General features: G+C 43.7%; 3 protein-coding genes across 5 annotated transcripts in view; 2 read left to right on the forward strand and 1 right to left on the reverse strand.

The window, feature by feature from the left end:
* LOC126564355 (phosphopentomutase) overlaps positions 1-23,222 on the reverse strand; it is an 80,751-nt gene that overhangs the window by 35,639 nt on the left and 21,890 nt on the right. The gene's annotated exons all lie outside the window — the stretch shown is intronic.
* Positions 548-12,692, forward strand: LOC126564663 (uncharacterized). Of its 2 annotated transcripts, XM_050221750.1 has the most exons (5): positions 548-995; positions 2,735-2,889; positions 11,524-11,676; positions 11,982-12,165; positions 12,239-12,692. In XM_050221750.1, the coding sequence occupies exons 1-5, from the start codon at positions 548-550 to the stop codon at positions 12,673-12,675; spliced, it is 1,377 nt and encodes a 458-aa protein (XP_050077707.1). In that variant the 3' UTR covers positions 12,676-12,692. The 2 variants fall into 2 exon arrangements, with proteins under 2 accessions (XP_050077707.1, XP_050077708.1); XM_050221751.1 differs by lacking the exons at positions 548-995; positions 2,735-2,889 and adding an exon at positions 5,216-5,771.
* Positions 19,284-22,370, forward strand: LOC126565679 (acylphosphatase-2). The gene is made up of 3 exons (XM_050222879.1): positions 19,284-19,377; positions 20,962-21,088; positions 22,232-22,370. The coding sequence occupies exons 1-3, from the start codon at positions 19,308-19,310 to the stop codon at positions 22,344-22,346; spliced, it is 312 nt and encodes a 103-aa protein (XP_050078836.1). The 5' UTR covers positions 19,284-19,307; the 3' UTR covers positions 22,347-22,370.

Raw genomic sequence — 23,222 nt, forward strand, 5'->3', positions numbered from 1 at the left:
AGCTCGTCCGTGGATAAGCGCGCGCACTCGGGAAGAGGAGATATGGATTATGGTGGATCATATTTCACAAGATTATAATTCAACTGGCCTGTCTGAAGATTGCGTACCTCGTTGCTGATCGCCGTCCAGTATTGGGGCCCGGCATGCTAACACAGCTGACTCCCGTGACCAGTGAACGAACGAACGAATCTCGTGCCAACAGTGAGCCAGATACGCACAGCCGGACAGCTCGCGATAATTAGATCCGCTGACAAATGCTATTACTAGCAATTGCCTTAACTAATTCACATGTAACTGACTGGTGTGAAGGTTGTGATTTAACCTCAATTCTCTCGATGAAACTAAAACCCATCGACAAATTCCCGATGCAGCACCGTGCGATGTAGACACCATCGTCTCCTAACGGTCGATCTGTCTGATCATTATCCGTGGTCCGCCGGTGAAGTGTTCCATTTGTTGCCTTTGCTCCCCGGAGTGCTTTCGCGAGTGCAATACGTGGTTGTAGACATTCCGCCTGAAGGATTTGCCGCGCGTGCTAGTGTACCAAATGTCACCCACAATGCAGTCGGAAAGTGTGGCCGAAGAGACACCGCTCGAACCGACTGCCGACCAACCATTCCATCAACCGTCGCGTATGGACCATCGAACCAACCGATGCCGGAAGCGGCTACTGCACCTTGGGGACAGTCTGTTTTCGCTGTTTGTGATAACGCCGCTAGTGGTAGCGCATTGGCGCGGCACCTGGGGTTGGATGGATCTGAACGGATCACACTTTCCTGGGTGGTTGTGTTTTCTGCTGGGCGCTACCTTGCACACGACGTTCGCACTGTTACGGGAGCCACTGAATGCAGCGTTAGCCCTATCCCGGAATGCACCGAAAAGTCATTGGAAAACGTTGAAACGGTGGATGGTTAACCGGATGTACACGTACGCGTTCAGTATGGGATGTTTGATGCATTGGCGAGGTGGATGGAACGTGATGGAGTTGTACTTTGGTGAGTTAGTTTCGAAGTCGAGTCTAGACACAGAACGATGAATGGGGGTTTCTTCAATGCGAACAAGTGGACAGTGGTGCTGATGGGTTTTGTATAAATTAACATATGCAAGCGCGATCATTAGAGTGATTAGTGGTGAGAAACGAGAAAACGAGCTAAACCAGGTGCTGAAAGAGGAAGTTACTTAACTATGATGAATTATGCAAGAAAAAAAGTGATCAATATGTATAAATATTGAATCGATTGACAATGTTCCAGTTGTGTCAGCTTTGCGTGGCATGATTTAAGGGGCTGCTGGGTCTTCGAACTTCCATAACACATCGTTAATAATTGCTATTATATCCAGCACTGATTAAGATTTTGCTAGTTAAATCATTCATTTTTATTTCCTTTAATACCTCACAGTCATGCACTATTAGACAAGGCCAGTTCTTGTATGGTGTAATGCGCTTTGGCTAACAAAAGGTGCAAAACTATCAAATAATTTATTTGAAACTTCAAATGCTCATAATCTCTTCATACAAGGTACCCATTATCGATACAATGATACAACACAATCTACCTCATCGGTATGGAAACTTCCGTCATCAACAGTAACATTCTGGGCGACTAAAATAACATTAAAAATTAAACACACCAACTAGCAGCACTGATGACTGGTCGGTACTTGCCTCCATTTATAATTGCCGTACCATTCATAACTCATAACGAGCCCAACAGCAGCCCTACACCACACTTGACGAGTATTTATCAACGCGTGTTTTGTGCTGGAAGATAAAATCCATGGCAAATCATCCGCTATCCCTTCCCCTTGCCGTACCGTACCCTCTGCCTTGCTGCCACTTTACAATGACATCATAAATTAACCTGTAAACGCTACATCCATTTTATAGCCTGAGCACCCATTTATCCTCGCGCTTTTGCTAAAAATAGTAACGATGGGTTTTACTGTAGTAAAAACGAATTTCCACTCCTTGCGCGTGTGGCTCTTTCCCGTGTTTTTTTTTTTTTTTTTTTTTTTAGCTGTTATTGCCATTCTGTCATCCATCCGATTGTTAGTGTCAGCTTTCATCGGGCGGCAGCAGAACATGTTTTTGTGCATCCAAAGTTTGTATGCAGCTGGAGCAAGAAAAACCAACCCGATCGTGCCACTGATCAGGCACGGGAATGTGGCTGAATGCATGCTGCCAATCAACCGGTGGCGGTTATTTTACACACATTACGTACACACAATTACGCGATACCGTGTGACGATAGTATAATTGCACACGGGTTCCCTTAGTCCCACAGAACGACAGCCTCGAGCACAATTGCTACCATTAGCGCCATTTAGCTCGTGTACCGAGGATCAAACACAACGGTGGCGAGGGTAAAGTGAAGTCGCAGCATGTCTATAGTGATCTCTAAATCGATTATTTAATCGTTAATTAAATCACCAATATGTAATACGTACGCAGGTCGTGCGTTGGCAGTCTGTTCGGAAACCATGTCACTGGATATTGGACGATGCTACACCAGATTTTTTTTTTGTCCAAAATTATTATACAGTAACAGTTCTAGCTTGTTTCATTCATTTCCCGTCTTGTGGTGGACACAATGAAATTTTATGCATTCGTCCATTTTGATTACCTTTCCATTCCAGCTGTCTGTTTGCTGCCACAACACCCACCACGGGTGTTTCCTTTTCCCACCTAACGTTACGTCTTTTCATCTTATCTCTTTTTGTTTTCTATCCACAGCGTTTAATCTTCTGCCCGCCCTTTCGATATCCGCGATCTGTCTCGTGGGGCTGGTATGGGCGAAATCGGTCCGAAATTTGCTAGCGCCACCATTCATCATCCTCACCGATCGAAAGGAGGCAATGTTTAGCTTTCCGACGCGCTTCAGGATGAAGGTAAATATTTGCAAACTATTAAATCGATTACGAAACACCGCCCGGAATGGCATGACGGCTATGGGATGGCTTTTGTTTTGGTTTGCTTCCTTTGGAGGTGTGGGTATGATGGACTATGTTGGGCTGCGGGAAAAAAATGCTAGATGGCTATCAGTCACCGGTTAGCTCTTACGATCGAAATAAACTTCCTGTTGAGATAAAACACTCAACTCAAAAATTTTATTACTGAAGCATCAAGCCATTTAGCTATTTTATTATTTGAATGGTATTTTTAATTTCTATATCCAGCGATAACAGAGGATATCTTTAAGCATATTAAAGCATTTGGAAGCTTTTGATTGAATTACACGTTTCAAAAAAAACCGCAAACTGAACCATAAAACAATCACTCATCAGGATGACCAACCTATCGATAACTTCCAGGAAATAAATTCCCACCCAACACTACAATCCGTTGAATTTCTTCCGCCTTTCAAACAATGATGAACCTAAAGAGTTCATGACGCTTTCCTTGCAACATAATCGATCATAAACGGTAGTGCATGATAACAGACCGATTGACAATGATGCTTAATTAAAAGACACCGACCATCGGTTTATCAAGACGCTCTAAAAATTGTCCAGCGACGATTGGCGCTCTTTGTCTTCTGTACATCTTCGCTCCCCTCATACACACAACGATCACGTGTTAGTCTATTCGCGAATTTGAAATGGTGCCATATTAATAGACTCAAAACAAGCATCTATTGTTGAGGAAAAAAAAGCGTGTGAAAATCATGACAGCGGCATGCGTTTCTTCATAGGAAAATAAATTTCTCGAAAACCATAACAAAGGACCCGTATCGACGAGAAAGTTTTGTCTGGTATTTATTTTATTTTTGTTTCACGATTGCATACTTTTTGGGGCTTCATTATCGTGCCGATAGGAAAGTATTAGCTTATCAAGCAAAAAAACAGTGACAGACTTAAGCCTCCGATGGTCCCGGCGCGATAGAAAGCGTCGGTTGGCACAATTCGAGAGAACCTTCGTGAAATCAATCATACGCAAGTACCAGCAAACGACCAACTTCGTCACAATTTGCTTTTGTTTCGTGCTCTCTGGATCGCTCAAGGGAGAAGCTGTCGGAAATTTCGCAAAAATACCTGATGTCCTGCTGCTTTACCATACTAATGAGCTCACTTGCATAGTGTTGTCCTCTCACGGTAGCGACCGGTTGGAAATCAAATCTTTCCATCCATGGAGTTTAGATAACCTGAGGAACAATGTGACAGTTTTGCCGTATCTGCGCCCTCGTCCTCGCGATTGCAGATGCTCGCGTGCGAAAAAGCTTATCTTCTTAGCCGTGGCGAAGCAAGCAGGGACTGAAAAGCGAAATAGCTCCCGGACATCGATACGAAACGGTGTTTCATGAACTATGGACACGCTACGTAATTGTGACGCACCGCTAAAGCTGTCAAACAGTTATCATTTGCATGTACCTTCGAATATCTCAAAACGAAGACGTTCAAGCGGCAATTATCGCGCAGATGGTGGATCAAGAAATCTTAGCTGAAGTGTCACCCTTAGGGCATGGTAGGCTCGTGGGATGCAGAACCGCACAAATACACACACACACACACACGATGATAAGAACGCGCGGACGCAACAACACACTTTGTCCACAGCCATCTTATCGATACCGATCCGAGCGTTTCAGATCTCGGAGACAGATGCATCTTGCGCTGTGCCTGGTACCTGACAGCATCTCTCCAAGCGCGCCCCAGACTGACAGCTACTTTCGGTGGGCAGTGGGGACAGGGGGGGGGACAGAAGAAACAGGGACAGAAGAAAGGGAGTGCGGTCCGAGGTGACCACGGAAAACGGGCACCGGCTTCTGAGCCACATAAACAAAGCCATCACGCTGAAACTATAAAACCATTGACATACTTCCGACCCGTCAGTCTTCCAATCGGTGTCGGCCCGGGGTGCACCAGCATCGAGAGTGCGATTAGCGTGCGCAGTGTACCAGTGACAGCAGTGCGTCTGAAGAAGCATCGACGGTCGGCAGTCAAACACCGAAACCCGTGTGCGTGTCCAACTGTCCAAGAGCTAGTGAGACGCCATTGCGTCTAGTTTTCTGTAGCGATAGTGCTACCTTGGTGCATGTGAATGTACAGCAACAGGACTAAACGGCCAAGAATACGCCCAACCAGCGCTAGAGTGCGTGAAAGATTCGGGACATTATTGTATCCGGCAGTGCGGGAGTATCGATCGAACGATCCAGACTCCTGACAAGTTCGTTCGCTCCAGTTTGCATTTGTGAAGTTCGTCACAGCGTTGCTTTAGGAATTTAGCCAGTATGCGCGGTAGTTTCCTAAGACTCGATCAGATCACTGGCAGTGCACGGAAGACTTTAGCCAATGATGATCCTAAGGTGCCAGATATTGTCAACAACGTGTACGCCGCGCTCGTGATCGGTCCGCTTGTGATATGCCACTGGCGTGGTACGTGGAACCTGCTGGACATGCTGCTCTTCCCACAGGATGAAGTGCTACGCATGATCACGCTACTAGCCGTAGGTCTCGGTGGACATCTGTTCTTCATGCTGTTGCAGATGACGCTTCAACGGTGGCTCGATGTGGATAAACGACCGATATCCTTCTACATGCTGTCGCGCGTGTACACCTACATTTACGGTGTAGTGTGTGTCAGTACATGGCGCGGTGGTTGGATACTAATCGATCGCTACTCACCACCGAGCTTGGTGTTCTTTATCGAAGCGTCCATAGTGGCCCTGCTACTGTTGGGTTCGGTGCAGAGCTTCTGCAACGTTGCTGGGGCACCGTTTGTCAATGATTCACCGGACGGTTACTTTGACGTTCCAACGTACTTCAAATCAAAGGTAAGCTAAGGGAAAGGTGTCAATTCACCTCCCGACACCAGAGAATCGAAGCGGAGGGGGGATTTTCTCTTATCTATAACACGCCTTTGATCGATACTCGTCCGTTGTGGGAGGAAGTTTTGCGAGGTTTGTTCAATTGGTTGCTACCGAGACGTGCACATATCTCCGTACTTGATCTACTTTGTGATTTGTTTACGGCCATCTCTGGCTGATTGTTTATTTGACTAAGCAACTTTTACACAAGTGTTTTGTTGTAGGCTCTCAAAAGTTTTATAATCCACCAGCCGTTCTGTGGTCCGCTGGGTAATAAATTGTAACATTAATCCGGCTATAGGATTCACATGGAGCAACATGCGTGAACAGGGTACAGAAATGTTACATATTAACTCCAACCTCCATCCTGCTTGACCATGCAATGAACTGAATGGAATTTTACCTTGAAAGTATTTAATCGCTCCGCATGCACTGATGCATCGCACAACACAACTACTCAACGCGTGCCGCAATCCCGTAATACCGCATCTGCATGTAATCACATCAACATGGAAAATTTTCCATCGCCAGCTATCGGATCCGGCTACCGCCACCCAGTTTTACTGATACGGTGCAAGAAGCAGCCGTTCTGTCAAATTCTACCATACATCACCCGCACTGGACCTACACCAAATCGAAGGCGCCAGAACGCATCGTGCGAGCGTACATGCGTGCACTCACTTCTCTAACTGGACAGTCACTCAACCCGGCAGCAGACAACTAGTGTGCCAGCCAGGGTCTCTTGATCTCTTTATTGCTCTGATAACGCGCCAGTATGCGTTTGATAATGTGGTGCGCCGAGACCTAGACGCTGCTCTCGCGCCTACTCTCAACGATGTCACGCTCACACATCTGTGTGACGGTGTTCGGTTTAAATCCGAATCTGATCCGCCCGTTACCTCTGCTAGCGCTGCACTGGGTACGTGGTGCACCGAATGCGTGCACCACGATTATGAAGCCAAACAAATCAAAGCTTCCGTTTGCGCTGGAACGTTTCTCCGGATCTTTTGGGAGATGTGTCACGAGATCTTCCACAAACTTGTTTGCGATCATGTAGGACATACACGTTTCATAGTAAGTTATTTAAAAATCAAAATCAAATCATCTTACTCCTCACTATTGAGTATCACATGGAGAAAGAAGCCCTGGAATATTCTACTTTCATTTGGTTAAACTATCTGTCTTCCAGAATATTCTAGTCCAGTTGAAACTATGCTGTGGAGCTTCGATGAATCATCTCGGATTCGTGAAGGGCTTATCAGGAACTATAATGAGATCAATGATGTAATTCTGTAATTTTACTTATTGTTGCCTTTAATCGTGTTTCTATAGTCAGTAGAATAATGATTACCAATTACCCTGCCCCAGGAATGGAATTTATATGATCAACACAAGATCACGATTCTCTTGATAGATTTTAGTTTCAATCATAATTCTTGATAGATACTTTCTAGCTTTGTTAACATCATCGAGATATTGAATTCTAACTACAACAAAAACTTAAAATAGACATATCAACGAGTAGACCTAGAAAAAATCATGAAGAGTTGTTAAGTATTTCTCAGTAGACGAAAGTTTTACAAACTTCACGTAGAACAAGCTAGACTTAGCTGGTAAGCATATCCGGCTTATGCCCTAGGGTGCTAGAACACGCTCTAATGAAGTTGAGTGCACGATGCAATGACAGATGCAGTTTTGGATTCCCCTAAATGCATTTCGACATCACACCAAAACCGTTTCAGCTATGGTTGTTGAAGTGCAAACCATCGACCAACATTGCCACAAATTTGCAAGACCTAACCACAACACATTTCGGAACGTCAACAGAAACTCCGCATCACACCACACACATGCACTAGTATGCGGGAACCACATCCCAAGGTCCACGGTAGTAAACTCAGACAAGGTTGCATTGCCCGGGGGCATGGTTTGCAGCTGCAAGGTGTATAAGATAACCACTTCCCCTACTCAACCGGTAAGCTAAAGCACTGATCTAGAGCTTATAGATCGACTAAACCGGACCAACAAGCGATCCACAGTGAGGTACGCAATATGCGAGAAAACGCAAAACACGCACATCAAGGAAAGGGACACCACCATCCAGCGTGACAGTGTGTGCCAGTAGCGAAGTAATATATCCAAGTGGTTTCACGCATACAAATATAGCTGCGGACTGGACATACGGGCGTACGGAACAATCGGGACTGTGGGGGGATGTTCGATGCTCGAAGATCCCTCTACCCTGTCGGATGGTTGGATGGGTTCACTTGTGTCAGCTGCGATGACGACGACGATCGCACTCTGGCGACAGTGGCGCACAAACGTCCTACACACTCGCGTACCGAAGGCAGCAGACGACGGCGGGAACAACCGTACGCCCGACCAGCCCGACCGTCCAGTTTGATTAGAACAATTTGGATGATAACAGTCCATTCCCGATCTACGGCTGATTCGGATGATTCGGGCTAATCTGATTACTCGATCCCGTGCTGCCAGCCGATCGGTACCGCATCGGACGCTCCCGCGTGAGCCACTACGTCAAAGGAACGCGAATCCTGTTGTGTGTGTTTCGGACGGCAAAGGATACGATCGGTTGCGGATGTAGCGGTTGCGTTCTTTGAGTCTAACTCACCCCGGAAGTCATGTAGTGTTGTCGACCGTACCGGGTGGACATTAGACGAATCGTTATCGTGCGTCGACGGCCAGTTTTGCGTGGCGTGGCGAAAGTGCGTGTCGTGTGACATCAGAGTGACCGCCGAAAGTGACCGCGCGTACGGATATCAATTGGATTAGCATTAAATTGAACGCAGCACATTAGCGCACCACCAGGCAAACCCCGGGTACCCATTACAAGTGATTTATTCAAATTATGAACCGCAAAAAGTTACGCTACACTGTCGTCTAACGGTCCCGGTAATGCCCGGTGTTTTGTGCAGTTCCTAAGGTTGTCTTTAAACAAAGTTTTGGGCGGGAAGTTCTTCAGGTTTTTACGGACGTTGTACTGAGGTAGTTTGTGTTGTCTTTGTTGGGAATAGACAGATCTATGCCAATTCAACAAAGGTAGTGTACCGATGAGAATGGATAGTCAGTGCTAAAACGGACGGATTGCGGATAGGATAAGGATGTCCGATGTGAAAGATTGATCATTACCATCATACAGGAGCATCAGCAGTTTCTTTAAAGCAACTCATAAATATGCGTTCCAGATCGATTCAGCTTTTTTTATTGCACTGCGTGCTGATTTTTATCGTCCTATAGAGACTTGTTATCAGTAGCTTCCAGGGTAGCCTGGCTATATTCGTGAGAATTGTTGCCGATAGCAACAAACGCTGGAACTGTGCTATTGACGGATGGTTAAATCAAAGGCCTTTATAAACTGTGTCGTAAAGATATTCCTTTTAATAGGCCATATGATCTCTTGGAATTGGATCTTGCCCAGTATTTAGTGCTTGAATCGGTAGAGTTGATGAAAGAGATTTAACCCACCTTGATAAGTTCTCATCTAATAACCGTAACGGGTGTGTGTATGTGTCTTTGTGACATGTTTTGAGGTAGGCTGTACTTCCACATCAGGAAGAAGTCATTCGAGGCGCTTATCAGCACTCTATCAGCTTATCAAAATTTCGGCAAGCATTGCACGTAAAGATACACTTTCGTGCTACTACTCCCACCAGTGCCTATACTCATGTATGATGGTAATAATCGAAAAACTCGAACATCCTTCCTTCCGCTGACCGTGAAACCGAACCGTTTCAGAACCGGTTGCAGTCTGTTTGACTTGGTGCCTCGGTTCACACGGTGCAGTCGTATGTTTCCCACAAAAATACAGCAACAGGTGCTTTATGTTTCGTGTTCTTCTCCAGTGACTCACTAAAAAGCGCGGTGCGTATTGCGCTCGTTGCGCGTGGATGACGTTGCAAAGGTGTTGTTGGTTGAATGGTGCTGTGACGCTTCCACTCGGCACAATTGCTAACCGACAACAACAAGCTGGAAATGAGTTGAACGTGCCGTCGAGTTTGGGTCGTGATTATCTAAGCGTCGTAGTACTGTTCTACGCCACCACGGAACTACGATTAAGCGTATGCTGTGCCGCAAGTGGATAAGAAAAAAGTGAATGTACTACTCGGACGTAAGGAACGTCGGTGTGGCGTATCGATAGCGCCACGCTACAACTATTGCTACTAGCTGCACTGATTACACGGTTCTGGTACGCGTGTACGGTGGTGGAGGTGTGGAGAGGTAGAAGATCGCGATCACTTCCACAAACCACACCGAAGCGAGCACCATACCGACACGGTAGTACCGGCAGTATGCGGGGAAGCATCGCCGGGATTGAGGACGGTATCACCGGCACACCGTTTAGGCCGAGCTACCATGGGCTAATGCTCGAACTGATCGACTACCTGTATGCGTCACTAGTTGTGGCCCCGCTAGTGGTATGCTACTGGCGGGGGACCTGGAATCTGATGGGCGAGTACATCTTCCCTACAGACCAGACTACCAGCCTGGTCGTGTCGCTTGCTATCGGGATAGTGGGCCATCTCGTGTTCAACATCTTTCAGTCGACGTTGCGACAGTATCTGAACGCAGACAAGCACCGGATAGCGTACTACATCGGGTCACGCCTGTACACCGTCATCTATGGGGTGGTTTGTGTTAATGGCTGGCGTGGAGGATGGCAGCTGATCGACTTGTACACAACGCACGACGTCCTGTACGTGGTGGTCATCACGCTGGGCTGTCTGTTTATCCTTGCCTGTCTTAAGGGCGTACGCAATGTGATGGGGACGCCCTTTCTCATCATCAACGATTCGCGCAGGGAGTACTTTGACGTACCGACGTACTTCAAGCTTACGGTGAGCAGCACGTGCATGGAAGTAGCCAGGATCACGTCTTATACTATCTAGCACTATCCCACCAACAACTCGTCCTATTAGATAATGAATCTACTGTGATTATTAAAGGATAAAGCATGCGACATCAACTTTACGCCGAGCAGCTTTGTCTTTGTAAAACCAGATAAACCTAAGGCGGAAAAACAGCACCCTACAAAATATGAGAAAATCAACAGCCAATTCCATCCTTGCAATTGTCTAGACCACTCATGCACAATGATAGCTAATCATTTAAGCAATTTTAAGTGTTTACTTCCTTATCATGACCGTAGCTTGCGTCTTTAATTGTTTGCCTCGCATACCAGGCGCTCTGTTGTGCTACACGTGCTTGTTACCCCTTTCTAAATAGAATTGTCCTTCGGGATAAGTTTACCTTCCGTGCAGCTCCCTTAATTATGTGTATCTCGCTTAATTGCATCATTCATGCGGAAGATATCGCAATCATTAAATGCGATTACTGAGGGCGATTAGAGATAGGAGACAGAGGATTTACCATTTTATAGCATTTGTTGTTAATATATTATGGGAAACCGTATGCCCCATTCGAGGTATAAACAACGGCGAATGCCGCAACGGTATGAGAAACATTCTATTTATAAGAAAACACAATCAATCAGCTGATTTGGGTCTTATCATTTAATTTTATTTGCAGTACCACACAGATAAGAGCCAATGCAATGCTCACATATGCTTTAGAGAAGCAATTGATACAAAATCTTTGTACCTAAAAGTGTTACAACAAGAACTGCAGATACGTTAAGGCTTCGATTATGGAACAAAACAATTCATTCGTTCAACTTCTTATCTTTCGTCCAATCCTTCAGGGCTCCAAAGATCCCGGCCTATACGTGCTCGACTGTATGTTTAGCGTGTTAGTTATCGGTTCACTGGTGGTGTTTGTTTGGCGTGGCCTTTGGGTGCTTCTCGACCTGAAGCTCTTCCCAGAAGATCATGGCACCTCGGCATGGGCCTCAATAGTAAGTAATCTAACAAGAATTCGCCCTAGCTTTGAATGCAAACATCTTAACAGCGACAATGATAGCAAAAAAAAAAGGCTAATGAAGTGACAAAAGAACACGGATTCTTCGTAATTGAATCAAGCGCGAGAAAACATCATATCATGTCCACCTTTATGAACGTCATCCCTCGTACCCAACAAAGGGATGAGGGTTATTTTAAGGTTTCCTATTCTAATGTTACTGTCACACTATGCAGCAGCTGTGAAGAAGATTTTACTCATTTTTTGTTATATCTCTCTGTGACTTGTTCCCTAATCTACCAGATTATAGGTTATGGTGTGACGGGAGTGACCTTCTCACTGCAGCCGCTAATGCGATGGACCTGCGACCGGTTGACCGGTTTCTGGCGCGTGGTGGTCGCAGATCTGTTTCTATTCTTTAGCTTCATTGGCACAATCAACGTGTGGCGAGGTGTTTGGCAAGCGCTCGATACATACTTTCTGCCCAGTAAGTTTCCTCGCTCGTACCTGAATGTTTGAGGTCAACAAGTTGTTAATGATCTTTTGTTTGCTTCCTGCAGATGAACCTCTTCTGAGCAACTGGATAACGCACGGTGCCGCTCTGCTACTGCTGATACTACTCAACTGCTCCAACTCGGTCCTGGTGCGTGGTGTCTACATCGATGCGGAAGAACCTGCCGGACAGTGTGTCGTTTTCCCCGTCTACTACATCCGGCTGTTCTTCCAGAAGGAGCGCAAGAAGAAGCAACGCCGCTTGTTTGATGCACTCGAGCGGGCTGATCTTAACAGTACCAGTGGTGTGCTACAGGACAAGAAGCATCACCAACATCAAGATCATAAGCCTCCGCAGCAACAGCAACAACAAAAGGAGCCTCAACATCACATCACCGCGGACCAAAACCATCAGGTGATCCGCAACCTGGAAGCCGTACCGCTTACCATAATAGACGATCCAAAGAGCAACGGTGATCATAGTAGTCAAGCGCCTAGAATGTAAGTCTACCACGTAAGAAAACACGTGACCGTAGTAGAGATCCAGCACTGAAGCACTGAGGCTAGTACTAGCTCAATAGCTGAGCTATTGTAGTGAAGGCCAGCAAGTAGAACAACCTACAGACAACATTTCCCCACGTCTTGTGTATTATTGTGTATTACTCGTAGCGAGCGTTGTAGTACCGAGACTTCACTATCCAGTTGCATGCATTCCACGCATAGTATTCAATTGCTTAAAATATATCTTATATTGTTTTTTTAATCAAAGAAATCCTGGATACCCTCAAAAAAATCCAACATCAAATCAATTCCATTCCAAATCTTTATGCATGTAGTGTCCTTATACGTTTAGGCCCTTTACGTATAGAAGTCTCTGACAAATAAAAAAAAACAGCAGTATACCTAGTAGAAGACGGAGATGTATGTTTTAGCCGTGTAAGTGACCGTTAGAGCGTATCTTTAGGATGTTTTTAATCGAATTAAGGACTCATACTCGCTAAAAAAAACGCCGGGCAGTACCGTGCGTGCTAAAAGTTTTAACCTTTAAGTTGCGACCAGGCATAAAAGACGAACGCAAGGGCAACATCGATGCCACCCCTATTTATAAATGGAACTCCTTCTACTAATGCGTTTTGTAAATATACCAATGATCGAAATTCGTCACCCCAAATCGCACACACTTACTTGATTAGGATGTAGTTTTGTACCTTTTTTAATTCGTCATTCGTCTCGATGCTCAATCCGAAACTGATTAGTTTTTTCCGACTGTTTTTGGTTCTTTCTTTAGAACCACAACGCAAAAAAAAACAATGCGTATCAAAAAACAAACAAAAAACCAATGGAAAAATACTTCAATTTAATTAATGAGTACAAATAAGAACGAAGAAGCCACAACTATCAGACGATGACAAGCAACCACGCAACAAAAAATCAATTGACGTAATTGAAGGCAGTATTACTGATAATGTTCCCGATTCTAGAACCCTTTTTCGGGAAGACATCTGGCCAGATTGCTAACAGCTCGTAAGAAACACATGTCTGGACGCTGCGGTGCTGTAAATCGTCCTTCCTGCTTATCCAATCAAACGCTAACTAATTCGTTAACTAGCCGGATCGCATAAGATCAAATTAATCTTACCGTTGCGGACATAAACCGGCTAATCCCTTCTTCAAAGTGGGTTCTTGACCTTCGCGCGCTCTCGCACTCTGCCCGTGCATTAAGTGAGACCTTGCGGCGATATAATGGAAGCTTCATTTCGTATTCACACACGCTTACGCCATTCATTCCCTAAGCGGATATAAGCGATAGTCATTTCAATGTCACACAATTAGGAGTGTAGTTGCTGCTCGTGGTCCGCTCGTCATTAGAAGATCGCCGGTTTTGCATTGCATCCAGCAGTCAAACATAAATCACTTATTGGCAACATGCTGGCAGGCTGTTCATTGATAAATTGACGTACGCCTGTACCGACCGGTGTGTACCACGGGTGATGGAAAAAGTAGGGAAAAGTATTAGCCACATCCGGCACCATGATTCTATGCGGAGGAGTGGTCCGGCAAAGGAGTGGTCCCCGTCACTTCCCTAACTACAAACTCCACTACTCTCAGATGTGACGTTTTCCTGTAATTTATTTAACTTCCCGTAACGTGGCGAATCGAGAAGCACGCTGGCACGCGGGGCGATTGTACATTTTAATGAGGGAATTTCGGAAAACGCTCCAAACAGTGCAAACCCTTGCTAGTTGGACAAGAGGCAAAATGCAATATGGGACATAAATGAGCTAATTTTGATTGGTATTAGCATCGGAAAGGGGTTATTTGTTTATGTCCGTTTCATAATGTTGCTTGATTTAATTAGAACGCATGCTTGGTTTGACTTGGGGGGGTCTTAATTTGGGGCTAGTGAGTGAAGATAGAATAGGAACGAGCCTATTAAAACAGGGAAACGAATCGGTCGAACGCGACAGAATGAAGGACGTTTCCAGAGAACCAAGAGGGGTTTATAAGTGCTTCAAGTGCTTCAAACAGTAACAGGTTGGCTGATAAGTCCCCGGTCTGACACATAGAATGCGCCACTAGTGTTAAATGCATATTATTTTTATATAGCACCAACCTTCAAATGATTCGTGTCAAAATTTGACATCTGTATGTCAATTAGTTTGTGAGACAGGGCATCTTTTGTCAAGCAACTTTTGGTTGCTTAACGAACGAAAAAAGAACGAAGAAGAAAAAAGTGTTGTTCCACCAAGACAACGCACCGTGCCACAAGTCATTGAGAACGATGGCAAAAATTCATGAATTGGGCTTCGAATTGCTTCCCCACCCACCGTATTCTCCAGATCTGGCCCCCAGCGACTTTTTCTTGTTCTCAGACCTCAAAAGGATGCTCGCAGCGAAAAAGTTTGGCTGCAATGAAGAGGTGGTCGCCGAAACTGAGGCCTATTTTGAGGCAAAACCGAAGGAGTACTACCAAAATGGTATCAAAAAATTGGAAGGTCGTTATAATCGTTGTATCGCTCTTGAAGGGAACTATGTTGAATAATAAAAACGAATTTTGACAAAAAAATGTGTTTTTCTTTGTTAGACCGGGGACTTATCAGCCAACCTGTTAGCTATAATCCCTCAAGAAGGACTTGTTTCAGTAGAGTTTCATAGAAGAGATAATTGAAAATTATGAGATATTCATGACATATTCGTCGTTCAGCAAATCTTGTACAAAATGGCTAAGCTTAATCTACATTCATCTTGTCCTAGCATTTATTGCAAAGGCGCGTATGACACTATAGAAAACAAATAATTAGAGAAGATGGATGGAAAACTCTCAAAGCCCTAGGCGTTCAATAACAATTTATCTTCACTCTCCATCCTAACGATGGAAATGTCCATCTGGAGATGTAAAATTTACATATATAAGCGATGTCACCTCCAGACTCGTCTAAAACTTCATTAAGATATACATGAACTCATTGGCTGCAGTGGCAGGACGTAGAATCAGGCGGAATAGGGCACCTGTTTCTGATAACGTACCTAGGAAGCATGTTCGTGTGCAATACCTGCAGGGCGAACAGGGTCTAATATTACGAATAAGATACGGGGAGGAATAGCATATTGCCGATTATTTTTGCCCGTAGCTGAGGATCCTTCCTTTGGCGGAAATGGCCCGTACTAAGCGTTGATTTGTCTGGCCAATTCATCGCAAAAGATAACAGTTTTGAAGAACAAAAAGGAGAAAGGAGTGAAGCAAAACTCTTTTTGAAGGTGTGAAGCAAAGGAGAACCGCTATTGCAGATAGGCGTCGTTCCTTCGCCAGTTTAAGTAAGAAGGCTGTAATAATGAATTGACAGGTTCTTTACCATCGAGAAGTTCTGCAGCATGCCAAGACCGCGGATTCATAGCGGCCCTAGATGCGTAAGAAGATATAAAGATTTGTTTCTCACGATCTTCTGACGAACTTCCAGACAATCTATTTGAAAGGGACCGATCATTATCAACTTATTGTTGAATATGAAGGCTCTTTTACTTAATCGTCTCGTCAAATACTGTAACTTTTTGAAAATATTGTTCTTTTTGGCCTAACGACTTGTTACGTCATGCCGAGCATCAAAGCCTACAATTTCTGACCTTCTTGACTAAAATTATTCGTAGCTGAAAAGTCAGCTTGGATGGAATATTGGCAAGCCGTGGGAAGATCATATTGCCTATAGCTTATTCATGGTGAAATACTCAATAATACCACAAATTATACAAATACTTTAAAAAGCAATACAAATAGCAATTTCACCATAAAAAAAACTAAAATAAATATAATAAGCATTTATGCTAACTAACCGTCCTCACTGTTTGGCCTTGAGGCAACCATCTCATCAATACATTCATATATTTCGGTAAACGCAACATAAAAATAGCGTTTCCTTTTTGCGTAAATCGAACCATACGCTTCACACACCATATTTTCGTTCATATGTGACGTTCGTACATTAATGGGTTTTCTGCAGACAAGATGATGATGAGTACACATGTGTCGTCCAGTTAAAAGTGCCATATTCATGTGTAATATTACACCAATCTGTCACCAGACCATCAGCAGACTCTTGAAGAAGAATTTATCCTTCTCTTTTCCACCAAAGAAACTGCTCATAACTGACGACATTAATAAGGTGATTTGTTAGGATACAACTTATAATAAAAGAGGCAAAGGAAGATCAAAGCCAAAATGTTTTCCAACCAAACCAAAAAATTAAGCAACGAATGTCAACGACCGGAACTAAACGTGCAGCGCTTCCTCGATAAATCATCAACGAAGTGCAAGTGTCGTAACCGTCGTGAATACGTAGTCCGGATATTTATTTGGCACTTACCACCGGTGGCGCTTGTTACGGAAGTGGAGGTATGTTAATGAAACGCACCGTACTAGCATATAGTTGGGGATCGTGGCACCAAAACTTTGTAACACGCAGCATATGGATACGGGGGCGAGATGGTTTGGTTTTGGCCTCATTCCAAGATTCTAGATCACACGGGTGAATGAATCTCTGCACCTGAACGACACAACCAAGGACGAACAAGTGGCATGTGATTCAAACTTTTTACAGAAAAAATAGTACAGTACTTGAAGGCCATAGGCATATTTTTCACGGTCATTAAAAAAATGTCTTCACATTATTTATCTCATACCAACCAAACAAAAGTTAATGCAGAAAAAATATCAATCTTAAGGTTAATATGATCTGTGCACCGGTGCAATCTCGTGCCAACACATTAGTTTTCGTTCGTTGAACTTTAATTTTATACGCCAACACACAAAATAATCGCAACGCAATGACACTGTGCTAACCGCTCTGCTCTGTTGCTTCTTTCCACAGTCACGCACGCTGGCACTTATATTTTTGTTCTTTTGATTTTGTGTAGGTATAGAGGGTGAGAGTTTTCCAATACAATCATATCAACTGAACTGAATTTAAAATCACAAACACAGGATGAAATATCGACATTACTACCATGAAACGAGTGATTGAATCAAGAAGTGTTTATAATTTTTGCCTCTTCGACGTTGACTGTTGACAATTGAAACACACTACAGACAAGCGAAGGTAATATGATGACGAAAATAAAAAAAAAAACATATTCACATTCTTGTGATACAAGAAAAAAAGATAGAAACGTTTTGTATTTAAAATAAAACAAAGCATTAAAGTTGTACTCACAATTCTTAATCAAATAGTGTGTGGCAATCGATTTCGAATTCGAATGTTTTTTTTTTTTTTTTTGGTAGTCGTCGTTAAATTTTCCCACCTCCTCACACACTTTACTCCACTGTAGATTGAAAGCAAATGTCTTAATCGACCAGGCGCCTCCATTAAACTAAATGTGAAACACCAGGCACCTCCATCGGATTTTTATTACACGAATCCGATTCAATCTTACGCCACCGTGCGCTCGTAATGGTGCAAGGAAGAGTCTATTAAGAGCTTTAAATAAAACATTATCTTGCTCTGTTTAGCATTTTTATTATTTTATTATGCAGTTAATAAAATAATATTTTTTTTAATAATAAAATAATCCTTAGTACTAATTAGAATATATGTACATATATGTTTTTAATTTAGATGTATATGTATTCGTTTTAAAACACCATCATGAAACAGTGTGTGAAAATGTCTCGAAAAATGTTAGCATTCCAATCTAACCGGCAAACATGCCACCTTTACCACTGACACTGCGCCTCTAGAAACTACCACAGGCAGGAGATATGACATAAAAATGGATTTTCAAGTGCCATCCCTTCCCAACCGATGCGCATCTCCCTTAGCCCGCATCCCGAAAAAAAAAACAGGTCAGCTGTCTCTGTTTGTTTTCATCAGGGCCAAACATGCACGTCGAGCGCAACAGAGAAACAAATAATGTGACATTGTAGAAAGAACTAAAACGCCATAACGCAACCATCCCATTTTGTGCCCCCGGAAAGTGTAGGTAAGGATGGTGGATGGTGGTGGTATGATAACAACCAAACCCAGTGTGCCACTTGCCGAAGACGATCGTAAGTGGATATTTTCGTCCCACGGGGAAATCGATCGGTCAAAATGTGAACAACGACAAACACACACACGACACGGTGGGAGCCTTCAGCGCAATCGCACTCTGCTGGGCGCGTCGGAATCGCTATCGGGAATTGGTTAAGCAAAAAAACCCCTCTCGCACAAACACACATGCACGCAGAAACATCCCTCCGAAAAACCCACCACCCATGGGCCGGGCGATGTTCGAAGGAAGAAGCATCGCGAAAGCACGAAGACTCAACCAACACACTCCGCCGGTAGTGATGTGATGCTCTCTAGCAGTCTAAATGAGCTATCCTCGTACGCGACCATCGTCAGTAACCAGTGAGTTGCCCAACGGAACGGAAACCCAAATCGGAACTAGCAAACGGGTACAAAATCAATCTCACCGAGCGTTGTCTTACTTGACACAGTTTGACCTTGTCACAGTAGAAGGAAGATCTTTAAGATAATTGCAAACAAAATAGTGCACGTTTAGACAGCAACCAAAAACAAAAGTTGGTCTACAGGCAAAAGAAAGTCGGCCAAAACAAATTGATTGTGCAGTTAGCGGCAAAAGTCAACAAAACAGAAGATCATCATGGGTGTACAGGATCTGCAGGATCATGTGCTGGTGCAGTGCGACTTCGAAATCTTCGGCCAGGTGCAAGGTGCGTTTCGTCGGTTTTATGATTGCAAGTGATGCGTTTTAAGGACATTGTTGTGAAATTTGAGTGTTTATACGAAACATTGGTCTATCATTGTGTAATTGTGTCTAGGTACTAATGAATATCATCTTCAGGATTTTATATCAAGTCCTAGTGCTTATCATTCATATTGATTGGTGGATATATCCGTGTTGATATCGCAAATATGTATTATTATTTTTTGTCTCTACCAACTTGAGAGGTCTTTTTGCGCCATTACTGGCTTCCGTGGCTTTATGTTGCTCGTAGCTCATAAGGAGAGTCATCATTTTGACCTGCGATGACTCAATGTCTTGACTAATATTGCCGATATCAGGAACCGCGCGTTAATCCTTCATGCTGTGAACGAAGAAACAGTCCGGTAAAGAAGCTTTCTTCGAAGAAATGGCTTGTTTAATGTTTATGTCTTCCATGTATCGTCGTCAAGTTTACACAAAAATACAACATACATATCTTGCTTTATTGCAATAGAAAAAAGATCTGGTTAAAAGTTAAGGAGAATTCCGAGATATCTAAAATATAGAAGATTGGTTCTAAAAGAAGACAACAAGAGTGAAGCCTTCTTGCCTCTAATAATACCTTTTCTGTATGTCCTATTTCTGTCTGTTGTTTACTTTAACACTACAAATCGGTCAGTTCTGTCTGTCTGTCAATGTTTGACGATGCTGCCAAGGTGTACGTCTGTTGACAAGCGTGAAATATGTCAACGTGGCTTTGTTTTAACTTATTGACATCGTTCCGATGTTGAGTTATTTTCACTTGAACGATATTGCGTCGTGCAGTGGACAAGGTTCATGTCTGGAAAACGGACATAAACGGATGTACTGTAGAAGTAACATAACCTCATCTTATCGAAACGGTTTGACCGAATTTTATCGATTTTCTAGAACGTTCCCCCGAGCTGCCTCAATACATGAAGATCAATACAACATTACGACTTTCGTCTACGATCAAAAAGACGTAGTTTTCGATGAACGAAAGCGTGTCCGAAATCGCTATGACTTGAACCCGTGGTTTAGTAGTAATTCACGAAACACTCCAAACGGTCGGGAGGTCGGGTGGGTTGCAATCATCTCACACACACACACACACACAGCGACGAATCTATCACGCTTCATTAGCGTCTTCGAAGTCAAATAGATGTAAAGCAGAACGTACTAGAAACAATCGTATACCGGTGTGCATATTTTTAGCATCGAATTTTAGCCCTCGCTGTTCGCGTGTTGATCTTCTCCCTTCTTGACTGTATCCCCACTCCGCCTTGCCTTCCCAATTAGCTCAGCATGTGTTAATTGTGTTTGGGACGCCGCATTGTGTCGTCGAGAGAGCGTTATTTATGGCCGTTTCTTATGCGAGCTGTCGGAGAAGTTGTCTCGTGCCGATACGTTTCTTCAAAGGGCGTGTTAGGGAACTGACGTTGGGGAGATTGGATTTGCATTAATTTCGGGATGCACGTGTCAAAACCAATGTCCCGGACCGATCAATATATCTAATTGGTTATCATTAGACAAGGAAGATTAATTGCCTTTGCTCGCTTCTTTTTTCCAGGATGTGGCTTCACCAAGTTCTGCCGAGACAATTGTCTGGCGCTGGGCATTAAAGGATGGGTGAAAAATTCCAAGCAGGGCACCATCATGGGCAAGATGCAGGGCGCCAAGGGCGATGTCGGCAAAATGTAAGTATTGTCGCTTCATCTTAATCATCCACCCATGGGCTAATATTCATTTAACCATGAAATATGGCTTCCGGCGTGTGTAGTATCCTTCGAATATGCAAAATGCAACGCGCCAAGGACATGTACGACGGGAATAGCACTGGTAGAAGTTTATCTAGGTGAAGGTTAAGGAATGGATTAATCGCACCACATGTTCTCGCACATTGCCTTGCCGGAAATCAAAGCGACCTAGAGGAAAACTAGCTTGTCTTAAAGGTTGCAACCAGACAGATTGTAGTGAAAGTGATTGTCAACACTCGAAAAATGGGAATTGCAGACGAGCATGCATCGCATCTGATCCGCATTAACAAAAAAAAAAACCTTTCACAAATCCTAACATGCCGCTTGCAAGCAACGTCAGGATTAAGTCTCTTTCCTTTTTTTCTAAAAATAAACAATCATAATAAGCATTACTTGTTGTCGCCTTCGGTGCGGCTAGTAGGTATATGTGAGCAGCGACGATACAATTTTTTGGCTACTTTTCAACCAAACCGACGACGCCACACGGCCAGTAACCGCGTTAGCGTACAGTGACACTAAGGGGTGGAAGGTTTGAAATTTTTCGATTCTTCTCCGTCGCCGTCGCACACAATCGGCGGAAAAAGTTTATCGCCCGCAGTTCATCGTTATGTTGGCCTCCTTTTTTTTTGTTTTAATTACCGCGCAACAGTGGATTGTCTGCGAAAAGAATTGCAAAACCGATCTCACGATCTGTGTGCTTGGTGTAAGTCTGCGATGACAAGAGACAAGAACGTCCCAACGTTAACCACGCAATATTACCCAATAAATTAACTGGCAGCGTATGCAATCTGATGATAAAATCGGGACTTTTTTCCGTCGACGATCATGTGATCGTGTTTTTTTTTTAATCATTTGTTGGCAAGCTGATAGTAAATAGAGAATTTCGAAGAAATTTCAACCTTGACACAGGCCGCTTGTTTACGATGTGCTTGACCTAATTGTGTTATTTCTGCCCTTAGCAGATCAACGAGCTTTTTACACTAAAAACTGTTAGCTATTTACTGAAAATGTGTGACGCACGAAACAGCCTTATCAAATAATGTGACGCCTTATCAAATAATTATCTCTATCTTTCGATTTCAGGGTCGATTGGCTATCCAAAACCGGTTCGCCCGGCTGCAAAATCGATAAGGCAGAATTCACCAACTGGGGCACCTGTTCGCGGTTGGCGTTTACGGACTTTGCGATTAGATTTTAAGGATAAGCGAATTAATTTCAAACCGTGTGGTGAACAATTAAGCCTTAAGCAGTGATGTATTCTATTTTAATTTGGATAATTATGCTATGGAGGACAAGAATGCCTTTTTAGCATGAGCGAAACAGGCAACAGAAGATTCTCATGTGGATGGGAAAGCTATTTAGATGATATTATTGTTATGTGTTTATTTGAACGTATGTCTTATTGTTTTGGAGTCCCGCGGTTGATAGAACCCGGATCACGCATATGCACTGTATTCGAGTTACCGGTAAAGGGAGGAGCGCGAGAGAGAGAGTATGAGAATGGTAAATTGAGACAAGGGGAAGCCGGTTATAGTTAGTGTAGGAACATAACAGGACAAGGATTGTACTGAATGCGGCCTGGAGCAATCCGTCTCTCGGTTCGCAATACTCTTCCCGGTTCCCTGTGCAATGTACTTACGCCACGACGACACGACGTATCAACGGCAGCCTGAAATGCAGAAAGAAGAATAGCACATACTTTATACACAAATACAAACACACACATTGCATGCAGTTTATCATCCCGCCAAGGAACGTACAGTTCAGGGTTAGGTTAAGAATATTTATATTGGAAAACTGTAAATATTGTCAATGAGAAGTTTAAGGTGCAAGGAGAGCAATAAAGCGTCAAACTAACCTATGAAACCTTTTCCCGAGCGGTTTTTTGTGTTCCGGATGAGAGAAAGATGCCCACCGGCTCTTTGGAAGGTTTGTTTGGAGGCTTTGGTACACAAGGCTTCACAGCGATTTGTAGCACAACGCTTAACACTTTCCCGTCAACGGGATTAAAGAAGCTATTGTTTAACCACTTTTACACGTAATTAGATGAAACAAGACACGAAAGAACGCACGG

The sequence above is a fragment of the Anopheles maculipalpis genome, chromosome 3RL, assembly GCF_943734695.1.
Source record: "Anopheles maculipalpis chromosome 3RL, idAnoMacuDA_375_x, whole genome shotgun sequence".
Lineage (NCBI taxonomy): Eukaryota > Metazoa > Arthropoda > Insecta > Diptera > Culicidae > Anopheles > Anopheles maculipalpis.

Excerpts from the sequence above, each read along its gene's own strand:
- LOC126564663 (XM_050221750.1), top strand. The coding sequence starts at position 548 with ATGTCACCCACAATGCAGTCGGAAAGTGTGGCCGAAGAGACACCGCTC. Across the intron at positions 2,890-11,523 it reads CGACGCGCTTCAGGATGAAG|GGCTCCAAAGATCCCGGCCT; the intron begins GTAAATATTTGC and ends CCAATCCTTCAG. Across the intron at positions 12,166-12,238 it reads CGATACATACTTTCTGCCCA|ATGAACCTCTTCTGAGCAAC; the intron begins GTAAGTTTCCTC and ends TGCTTCCTGCAG.
- LOC126565679 (XM_050222879.1), top strand. The coding sequence starts at position 19,308 with ATGGGTGTACAGGATCTGCAGGATCATGTGCTGGTGCAGTGCGACTTC. Across the intron at positions 19,378-20,961 it reads AATCTTCGGCCAGGTGCAAG|GATGTGGCTTCACCAAGTTC; the intron begins GTGCGTTTCGTC and ends TCTTTTTTCCAG. Across the intron at positions 21,089-22,231 it reads AAGGGCGATGTCGGCAAAAT|GGTCGATTGGCTATCCAAAA; the intron begins GTAAGTATTGTC and ends TTTCGATTTCAG.